At 45.4% G+C, this 10,749-nt stretch overlaps 1 protein-coding gene across 4 annotated transcripts; it reads right to left on the reverse strand.

Annotated features, from left to right (window-relative positions):
• Positions 1-238: 238 nt before the first annotated feature.
• Positions 239-10,607, reverse strand: pibf1 (progesterone immunomodulatory binding factor 1). Of its 4 annotated transcripts, none has more exons than XM_029834769.1 (18): positions 10,008-10,603; positions 9,826-9,926; positions 9,494-9,692; positions 9,286-9,405; positions 8,691-8,824; positions 8,249-8,357; positions 8,052-8,171; positions 7,921-7,982; positions 7,713-7,838; positions 7,472-7,570; positions 5,841-6,006; positions 5,039-5,189; positions 4,787-4,877; positions 4,270-4,372; positions 2,670-2,800; positions 1,923-2,007; positions 1,213-1,401; positions 239-1,063 (listed from the first exon to the last, which is right to left on the reverse strand). In XM_029834769.1, exons 1-18 carry the CDS (start codon positions 10,272-10,274, stop codon positions 1,061-1,063), a joined length of 2,256 nt encoding a protein of 751 aa, XP_029690629.1. In that variant the 5' UTR covers positions 10,275-10,603; the 3' UTR covers positions 239-1,060. The 4 variants fall into 4 exon arrangements, with proteins under 4 accessions (XP_029690629.1, XP_003963808.1, XP_029690628.1 ...); XM_003963759.3 differs by having other exon boundaries at positions 239-1,068; positions 10,008-10,601; XM_029834768.1 differs by lacking the exon at positions 239-1,063 and having other exon boundaries at positions 1,259-2,007; positions 10,008-10,607.
• Between the last annotated feature and the right edge of the window lie 142 nt (positions 10,608-10,749).

Consider the following 10,749-nt stretch of genomic DNA (forward strand, 5'->3'; position numbering starts at 1 on the left):
GGGGGCGGGGCCAAACACTGTAAATACAGCACAGGCGCCGCCCACATGAGCCTTTGATCTGACATTCACGAGCCACCGCCCTACACCCGTCCAGACAGCAGCGAGGGGCTGCTGGTATATCCCGCGAACAGGACCCATTCAGACAGGAACTGACCCATACTTAGTCGTCCATCAGGATTCCTGTCTCGTTGGGCCAGATGCTGTGTACGTATTATTACAAATGACAACAGTTGTTATAACGTCAGGAGTCTGTCAGGGCTGGCAGAGGTTTATTTGACTAGGAAGGACTGAGGTCAGAGGTCAGACAGACACATTAACCACACACACAACTGGGATACAGTTTTTCATTTATAAAAATCAAAGAATAAATACACACAAATGGAAGTTGGTGAACATCTGAACAGCTGGATCGAGTTCCACCACTGCTGCACAGCTCTAACTGCTGGGCAAGCCACAATATTTACAGCCCATAATCACATGTGCACATGGCATTAAGGGTGATTAAATACAGTTCATGTACAAAAACAATAATGCAGGTTTTTACTGTAATTCTATTTTTATCACTGACCAAAGAAAAAACATCAGAGGTAGAAAATAGGGAGGACACTCCAGGAGCCCTTTGGCTGGGATTAATATGATACCAGCAAGAATGACTAAGGTATGCCCACTATGTCTCTATTTAAAGCCAAAGCAGCCTCCACTTGTGTGTCTCAGGGGCTACATTTCCTCCACTAGTGTTTATCTGAAGCAAATGCTATCTTCAACCCTGGAAATGGTGTGAAGATAACCATGAACAGACCCAAAGAAGCAGATCCTGCCAAGAAAGAGGAATGTTTGGGCAGCGTGGCAGCTTGTGTGGAAGGTATTGCCACTGAGAGGCAGAACAACACGTCAGGAGAACAGAAGGCTCCACAACTCCAGCAGCTTCTACTTTTACATTTCAGAATCAAATCAAATCACAAAAATTTCCAAGTTTCACTCTTTTAACACCCTGAGTGACAGAAAGGGTCGTCGGTAAAACACTACACTTCACCTGGGCTTCAGCTTCTTTGTTGCTCCTTTACTGCTCTGAAAAGAAGAAAAAGTCTTTAGATTATCAGACATGAATGTCAAGCAGCTGATGGCAGTAACCATGGGCTGCTCCTCGGTGTGAAGAGTCCAGGCAGGTTAGAGGAGCAGCTAGTGAGGGTTGAAACTGCTTCAGATACTCACCAGCACTGTGACTTGGGATTTGTTCAGCCAGTCACCTCCTGTGGTCTTGCTGCTGCGGCTGCCGCCGCATAGCTGCTTTTCACCTGTAGTGGAGATCCCCACAATTGTCCTGGTTCCCTGGTCCAGGTTTAAAGTGTCTCTGTCTTTGGGACACATACGGACCAGGACCTGCTTCATAATGGCCAGCTCCTGAGTAAGCACATGGACATGGTCAAAACACCCACCAATCAGCTCAATAAGATGCCATAACCTTCAGGACAACCTGCACACTTTTAACTGTGACATCTATGAAGATGTTATGTGACATTATACAGGTGAACATCACAGCTGGACCTCTGAAGGGAAGAGACTGCAGTCGGCTCATCCCACCGAGAGTCTGCAGGGGTGGCAGCAGCAAGGACTCTTGGTCAATTCATGGTTCTATTTATCACCCCTGAGGACATGAGCCGTGGTATGTCACACACACACACACACACACACAGACAAGTGCACACACACACTGACACACACTCTGGTGGAATCTCAAACAGGCAGGCTGAGAGCAGCTGTCTGTGACAGGGCACATACTCCAAACAGCAAATGCTGCTTTGGGACCCACACAACCGGGATGTGTTGCTAAATGTTGCATGAACTTCTGGGTGAGGCTTGCTGATATTTAGGTGTGAAACGATCAGGTTAAAGTCTGCTAGAACAACAGGAACACTCGGCACCTCTCTGCTGTTGAGGAGTCTCTCAAGGTCTGCAGCCATGTTGTTCTTCACCTGCTGCAGAGTGGTCCGTTCTGTCCTCAGAGAGCTGATGTTGACAGAGAAAGGTAGACAGAACAACAGGTTAATAAAGGAAATTACCTACTGGGTTTTACCACATCAAAAGACACTGGTCTTCTCCACTGCAGGCCTGTCCTGATGCTGCTGAGGTGCTCAGCATATTAAAACTGGCAGAAATTTCACAGGTGTCACATTTTCACATTTAAAGAAATATTTAAAGACTTCTTTATAGTTCATGTTCCTCAGGCTGATACAAGCAGGAGCAGGTGTGGTAGCATGTTAAAACAACTGCTCAAAGCACTTTTCTCATTGAAATCCAGCAAAATAATACAATTTTTGGAATTGAAAGACTTTGAGACAAGTGGCTTTTAATAACATTATATTCTGAATAGGGAACAGTTCTGCATCAAGTAAATTCCAAAGCATTACGCAGATAACAATCTACATCCTGCTAAACAGGTTTTAGGTTTGTTAGAATTTCAAAAGGTTTGACAGCATTTCAGTTCTTTGAAATATGAATCTTCTGCCAGCCTAAAGTCAGAGCCAGACAGTCACAGTCAGCAGCAAGAATAAACCTGGATTCAGATGTCTGACATTAAAAAATAGAGGAGTGGTGGGGGGTTGATGGAACAAGCTGAGGATGGACTGGTCAGCAGATTAAGCTCATGACTTTGAGTTCTCCACAGGTACCTGACACTGTCTTCAAGCAAGCTGATGGTGTCCTTCAGGGCTCTGATCTGTGCGTCCCTTTGTTTCACCGACTCCACCAGGTAGCTATAGGGCTGCTGCGTCTGTTCTAACAGCTGGTTGGCTGCTGATAACTGCAGAGCAAAACATTTGAAACAATTACCTCCCCAACAGGCAGGTGAAGCCTCTCTTAGAAGTCTGTCAATATTAATGGATAAATGAAAATAACAGCAGTCGTGACTCTCATTTCTGATGGCCTCTAGATGTGTGAACAGCTCATAAATGTGGGCTTTATAGAGGCATTGTGTCCTCCTGATTAACAGTAGTACTGCACAACCTCGTCTCTGCATGTTGTGGAGCAGCAGCACCTTGATACCAGCTCCAAAGTTTCCTCATACAAGCACGTGTACGTATGGCTTTAACTAATGTCTCCAAGTCAGAGTTATGATTCACCAGTTAAACAATAATTTAAGTGTGGGCGTGACTCATTAAACCACTAACACAGCCAGCAGAACTGGGAGGACTGGTGTGGACAATGGCTAGTTAGTGAGGGGTGTGTGCGCGTGGTGAACACCCTTATACTTTCAAATGACTAAAATATAGAATATTCATGCTTTTACACTGAATTAGAGGAGGACTCAAACAGCCTTCGTTTAGATTGTTATGAGACTGTAATAGCATCTAGAGAAATGACTAAACAGCCACCCTGTGAACACCCTGCGATAAACACACCCAATATGAGAGTTGAGCCGAGTGCTGCAGGGCGTCACGCCGTTTGGCAGTAATTCTTACTGTGTCAACAGGCAGGACAAGTACGAGTCACACATTTTTTCTCCCTTTAAATTAGCCACTAATGTGTCTTTGTGGCGCATTGCAGGCGCTTAAATCTCTGCAGAGGCTTCACGCCTCTCACCAAAGGGTCTCTGAGATCACAAGTGGATCCCACTCTTTTGCTGGTGTCAGACAGTAAGCTTCTGACTGACTGCTGACCCTCACCCAACCCTCAGCCATCACGAAGGAGTCCGACCAGTCTTTCCAGTGTTAAAGCCCTTGGAGGAGCTACACATCTTGTTAGAAACACACCTGATGATTCAGAAGGTTGACCAGAGGCCACAGAAACAGACAAAAAGGAGGAGCAAAAATGTTTCTGCTCTTTGTGCAAGTGTCCTAAAATCTGAGCTCTAATCTTCTTTTACAAACTTCTCACAGATATTTGTGAAAGTGGTCCAAACACGTGAAGAGAGGGAACGCGTGAAGACCGAAACAGACAGTCGGTCTGGAGTGTCGAAACCATGTGCCGTGCTCCTCAAGTGGCCTTCCATGGCACCCATGGTGGGCGGGGCCACCAAGAGCGAATGTGTGATAACAACTAACATCTCAGCAAAGCAAAAGAGCCTTCTGGAAAAAATGATTGGGGATGTGAGAGAAGCTGTGGAGCAACCAGAGCTGAGTCACTGCAGATTAGTGATGCTGGGAACACAAAAGTGTGCTGCAGGTGCCAACATGCCAAACTCAGAGTTTAGCTTTTAATTCCATGAAATAAAGTTAAGCCTATTAATGTCTGTCTCCAGGCAGGACTGCACATTTCTCAGTGTGTGTGTACCTGTTCAGATGCCTGCTCAGACTTTAACCTGTGGCTGTCCAACTCTCTTCTCAGTGATGTGTTCTGCCTCTCCAGCTGTAGAACCCTGCGAGCCAGGTGAACACTGGCAGACAGTTTGGAAATTCCAAAATAAGACAATACCAACAAGTTTCTGCCCATGTTAACATAGCTACGCTGAGATCAAACACAGCTGTGGGCTGCCAAACATTAAGGTCCATCCTGTCAGACCCAGACCAATGTGACTTTGGAGCCATTGTTCTCTCTATCACTAAGAGTAACAGATGTAAGACACGTTCTTGGACAGGATTCATGATTCTGGGATGAAGTCAGAGACTCCTGGTGCTGCTAGGATCTACACTGCAGTCTACAGCTTAATGGAAGCTTTATCAGTGACATCGTCCACTGTCTAGGTTTTAAGGCCTTGAGACACATGGAACATGTGTGGATGAAGAGTGTACTAGGCCAGCCTTCCTGCTATTGCCCCAAGGTTCAACTATGTGTGTGAGCTGTGCTGCACCTCTGTTTAAGTCGCCGCCTGGCAGTAGTGGGGACATTGGCACCGTAGCCGTAGGAGAACAGAACTCTCTCTGCCTCTTCTTCATCCTCAACTGCAACAGATTAATAGAGTTTGAGCTGCTACAGGAAAACACTGATGTGTGTTGCTGATTCTTCATCAACAGCTTGTTCAATCACAGACATGCTCTGACTCTGAAGTCTTCTGGGGCTCTTCTGCCTGCAGAGTAATGTGAGAAATGGAGTTTGTTCTTACTCTCTGCAGCCTGGATGGTAACCTGGTCCAACTCTTGCTCAAGATGCTCATAGGTTTCCAGCCGGGAGGCCTGCTCGGCATTCTGAGTGCGCAGCTCTGACGAACGCTTCTCCGATGACGTCTGCAGCTTGTAAAACTCCTCCGTCAGGAGCTGCAGGAGAAACAGCAAACAGCTCCCCTTACTGCAATCATTTCAAATGTGAAGGAATTTTAGATGAATTCAGCATGTATACAGGCATAAAGGCACTGGCAAAGCTGCATTTCTTTCTAATTACTCTGCAACTTGGTGTCATCTTTAACAATTAATTGTGTATTGACACCCAGGTAACTAATGAAGGAGTCATGCTTTGCACAACAGTGTTATTCCTGTGCTCTGTCCACTTCCACAAATGGTCCACGTCCTTGTGTCTTCGCCCTCATGCATGTTATCATCCAATGAAAAGACTTTTGCTCATCTCACTGCTGAATTTATCAGGTCTTCAACAACATGTGGTGAGTTTCAGCTTATATCACAGCACTCAAACACCATTATTTACCAGGTAACTACACCTCAAAAGACTGGGGATCAAAGTTGTTCAGTAGCACAAAATGTTACATAAGAACTGGCTGCAGGTCTGTGGAGGACTCTCAAGCAAAAAGAACAATTTACTTAATTACCGTAATTAGGAGATTATATAGCAGCATTGCAATTTTCTGAAATAACTTTTTGAGGTGGGCTCTGAGAACTTCTATGTAACACGGAGCTATGTAACAGTGTACCTGTGAACGTGTGTCCAGATATTTGTGGTGTTTGCGCCCTTACCTCAAGCTTCTTCTGCTGTTTCTCACACTCCCTCTGGCACTGGGCCAGAGCCGCAGCGTTCTCCTCTTTCACCATCACAGCTCGCTCTGCTTCCAAGGCATAAAGTTGGGCCTGAGCCGACAGTTCTGCTACTTGGCTGTCGGTGCCCAGCTGCAGCTGCTGAAACCTGTGCAGGTAATCAGCTTGTTAGACTGACAGCTGAGTTGGGGGAGACATGGATGCATCCCTTCATGATGACAGAGGGGTCGGTCCCATCATCAACAACATTCAGATAGTTCTACTCCAACAAACAGGAAGATAATAAATTTAGAACAAAGCAGAAACACTTAAATAGCATCAGTGAAGGAGGTTTTGTTCAGAGGAACCTCATCTCTCTTTTATTTAGATGCTTCCACACAGCTTTGTCAAATGCTCATTTCACCATATGATGCACACATTTGTGTGGGTGAGACAGTGCGTAGGTACCAAACACACAATGTGGAGACTGAAGCAGCAAATGTTCTAATGAACGCCAACTGTCCTACAGTGCAAACTCCTGAGTTTTACTCTAGCAAATGTCTCAAACGTCAACTGATGGCCGAAATTATTATTATTATCATTACAAGCAGTAATTTCTTTATAACAAATATCATATCAGATCTGACACATACAGAAAATGTATACTTCCAAATGGACTATTTTAAAACACTATTTCTAAACCAACACCTGATCTATGTTATTTTAATGGTTTATGGAAAATGTTTAATTATAAAAGGAACATTAAAATAATTACATTCTCAAGTTAATAGCAGCTCACTCTTTAGCGACAGACGAACCAGACCATAAATCCTGGCTGGGTGGTATTAATAACGCTCTGTTACAGCTGACCTGATGCCATTTCATCATCATGGAGCGCAGGCCTGAGCCATGCGCTCATCCTGACACACTTGGACATTCCAAACACCGATGAAGATGCAGCTTCCTTCTGTGCAGCAGCATCAGAAGCTCATTTACACCAAAAATAGGAACAAGCGTGAGGTCAAGGGTCAAAGGCTGGGAGCTAACATCTGTCGGTGCTGTCCTGGGACGCGGCACAGAGAGGGAATGTGTCACACAGCAGTGTGAGAGCACAAGTGAAAGTGTTTGTGTGGAGGGGCCAACAGCTGGTGGTTTGGATCTAGAGAAATGAATGGCATGAAGTAGAAACCTCAGGGAGGGATAATGTTGCCTCTGCACTTGTCCTCAGATCACGTTAGTAAGAAATGAACCAATGAGTTTCTGAAGAAGCTGAAGGACAGAAAACCCTCCCTGCTCAAACTGGTGAAGCCATTAAAACCAGTTTGGGCACATTGTTTCCAGCTGTCGTTCTTCCAACTTGCTGTTCAGTCATTCACTTCCCAGAAACAAGGGCTGGGTGCCACCCTCAGAGGAACTGAAGGTCAGCTTCTGGTCCAGCCTGGTCCTGATCTAGCCCTAGAGAGGGCAAAGGACACTGTCTCCTATTCACAGCAGCCCAGAGCAAACGCTGCTGGAAGAGTGCACAGATGTGTCCGACCAGGATGTTCTGGTTGTTTGTCAGCTTTGCTTCATCTGATGCATTTCTTTCTTTGCAAAGATAAAGGAAGAGAAAACAAAAGTTGTAGAAGACTCACTGTTCCAGCAGGTGTTCATATCTGGACTGAAGGTCTCTCTGGGCCACCACAGCTCGATCCTTCTCCAAAACGGCATCATCTCTGGCCTCCCGTAAATTCCTGATAAGCAGATAAAAAAGATCTCAACATCTCCATCCAAATAAACATGCCTGAAACACCCTCATTATTCTTCACACGGGACAAAAAGCCTCTCTTAAGGACCCGTGTTTATTCAAACATGAGGTTATTAAATGGCCGTTACCTGTTTTCCCTCTCATACATCTCCCTGGAACTCCGCTGTAAGTTTTCTAGCTCCTGACTGGTTTTCAGCCTGATATTTTCCAGCTCATCTCTTAACTTGTCCTCATACTCTGACTTGTACTGGTCTCTGTTTGCATAAAAATGTAAAAATGAACCTACAAAGTAAAAACAGGGTGGCTGTCAGGGGTTTGGGTGTCTGTGTACCAAACCTGGAGGCCACATATCTTTCATAGGTGTCTTCTCTGGCCTTCTTGGTGTCATCTAACTGGACCTAAACCAGCAAGATAAACAGCTTAAGTATGTCAGTGAGTTCCATTAAAGAGGCTCCGGTTGATCAGACCTGTAGCCTCTGCAGACGCTCTTCCTCCTGAGCTAAGCGGACATTGAGCTCCATGTTTTGCCTGTGAAGATACTCCTTGTCCTTCTGCAGGAGAGTCACAGACTGTTGCAATGTCGCCACCTGGAGGACAAGAGAAGAAGATACCAGGAACAAGCCCAGATCTGTGCACTCTACCGTGACATGAAAGTGTGTGTTACTTCTTTGTTGAGCGTGTTCCTCTCTTTGCTAACGGCCGTGTGAGTCACATCTAGAGTCTCAAATCTTCTTGTCAAATCCTTGATCTCAGCTTCAAAGTTGTCGCGCTCACTATAAAGCAGAGCAATATCTAATCATTAGCTAGAGAAGACAAGCAGTAAATTCCAATAGTAAAGGGAGACGGCAGCACCCTCCCTGTTATTTTACAATCATAGCCTCAGTATGTTATGGTGGATTTTGGGTAGTCAATAGTTCCACTACAACACTGGCTGCTCTGACACAGATAAAACCAGTCAGGTTTCCAGCTCTCAGTACCACTTTCATATATTTTTAAAAGGAGAGAACATCCCCATTTTCTGAGTGAAGACCAAAGGGTGATCTGTTAGCAGTAAGAAGCCAAAGGGACAGAGCTTCTCTATGGTCAAAAGTCAAACACAAACAAACCGCTTGATGCTTGGGTAGTTGTCACGACGATAGTCTCCTTCTTGGATGTGCTGTTTGGTGTCGGCCAGTTCCAGGGTCAGTCTCTGACACCTCAGTTCCAGGTCTGTGCGTATCCGCCGCTCCTCCTCGTAGCTCTGCAGACCGACAGGAGAAACTAACAGTGCAGTGGCTAAATTTACCCAAGAACCCAGTAGAGCTTTGGAGTTATCCAATCCACTTGATTTATACAGCACATTTTTAAAACACAAGCTTTCCAAAGTGCTGCACAATAAACTAATTTAAAATAAAGAACAGAAAACACTGAAAGACACTGATAGGGTAGGGGGGCGAACCACTGGAGTGCACATTAGCGTTTATGCTAATCAGGCTCAAGAAACACACATTATTGTATTTAAATGTGGTATTGTTTTTATTCCATTCTCTTTCATTCTGATTTTAAGGCATTTGAAGATGTGAGGTCATAAAATAATATAACTTTTCCCTGACTCTAATCTCCTTTTAGTTGTAAAATCTTCTGTGAGGTTTGACTCACAACTGGGGAAGTAGAGATATTCAAGATATAACAGAAATAGCTTCAAATGTGTTTTTCTCTTACGTCCATCAGTCCTCTCATCTGTGTTCTGTTTGTGTCCAGCTCCTCAGTCAGACTGTCTGTCTTCACGCTGAGCTGGGCCACCTGAGACCGGAGGGGAGTCACCGCCTCGTAGAAACGCATCTAAACACAGCCGGAAAAAACTCATCAAGAAGATTCCCCACAAACAAGCCACACATTTGGTCTTTCTTCTCCCATTTGTGTCTCTCACAGCTACATATTCCTGGACAGAGATTTTATCATCTGGGAGATTGCGAAGCTCCTGGTACTTGTCTTGGGAAAGGTCCAGATCCCGGAAGGATGTCCGCACCTCTCCTGCACTCTGACACAGGCGATGGTTCATTTCTTCCAGCTGTTGCTGTCTGGCCAGTACAGCCTCCATCTCTCGCTTATGGAGGCTCTGCTGTTTCCTAGTAATGAGGACAGCCAAAAGGATTTAGGAGGCAGGTTTTGTTGCTGGGTTCAATACCAGCTTTCTGTAACTTGGAGTTTGCTGGATGCAGTGTGATTAAGGACGTTACCCTCCAACCATCAGTGATGTACCTGTTGTCCTCCTGAGCAACTTTCAGCTGGCTGTCCAGTCTCAGGGCCAGCACCTGTTTTAGGTGCAGAGCATCGTTCAGCCTCTCCTCCAGCTCCTCAACCTAACGGGAGCAAAGAAAAAAAAACAGATTTAAGGATACCAACAAGTGACTTCAAGGTAGCTTCAGCCTCACTGCTTCTACCTTTGACATGTAGTCGGCCTTCATGTTATCTAAGAGCAGGTTTTTTTGAGACAGGTCGATTTTCAGCAGCTGGATGGTGTGTAACAATTCTTTCCTCTCGATGAACTGGCGGGTAACCTTCTCCGAGCCGCCGCGCTGTTCATCGGACGAGGAAACGTCGTCGGTGGTTCGAACGGTTGTTTCCAGGCTGATGTCTTCCGACTCCATGTCCAGGGAGCTGGAGGCGTTGGCTGAAGCTGGCTTCAGGCGATACTTCTTGGGAGGCATTTTGAACCTCTTTTTCACGTTCCCTCAGTCCAGAAAGGAGATAAACGATATTCTATGTGATTCTGATGCCTGCTACAGCGTTAACGTCAAGGAAATGGCTGAAAACCAACGCCAACAGGGAAGCAATGTAGCCGAAAAGCTAACACCAGTTATCGCGTTGCAACATTAAAGTCGCTAGCCTTTGCTAACAAAGATATATGGCCATTTGTTTTCGTTTTCAAAGATCCCGCTCCCCTTTGTTTACTAGCCGCCGCCGGTTTGACTCTTTTTCTAATGTTAAATGTTCAACCGCGTCTTACAAATATGTCACAGCGTCCCCTGTGGCCATATACGTGTCACAGCATAACTACCACGAATCAAGCGCCGTGAAAAAGAACACATGGTGCAATACTTCTCCAGAGCACAGGGAACGCTCTAAGAAAAACACCTCGTTTAAAATTGACCACTAGTCCCTCCCGTCTCCTTTAATTGCGGC

Source organism: Takifugu rubripes, chromosome 4 (assembly GCF_901000725.2).
Source record: "Takifugu rubripes chromosome 4, fTakRub1.2, whole genome shotgun sequence".
NCBI classification, from domain to species: domain Eukaryota; kingdom Metazoa; phylum Chordata; class Actinopteri; order Tetraodontiformes; family Tetraodontidae; genus Takifugu; species Takifugu rubripes.

Excerpts from the sequence above, each read along its gene's own strand:
- pibf1 (XM_029834768.1), bottom strand. The coding sequence starts at position 10,274 with ATGCCTCCCAAGAAGTATCGCCTGAAGCCAGCTTCAGCCAACGCCTCC. Across the intron at positions 7,839-7,920 it reads GAAAGATATGTGGCCTCCAG|AGACCAGTACAAGTCAGAGT; the intron begins GTTTGGTACACA and ends TTATGCAAACAG. Across the intron at positions 5,190-5,840 it reads AACAGCAGAAGAAGCTTGAG|CTCCTGACGGAGGAGTTTTA; the intron begins GTAAGGGCGCAA and ends TTTCTCCTGCAG.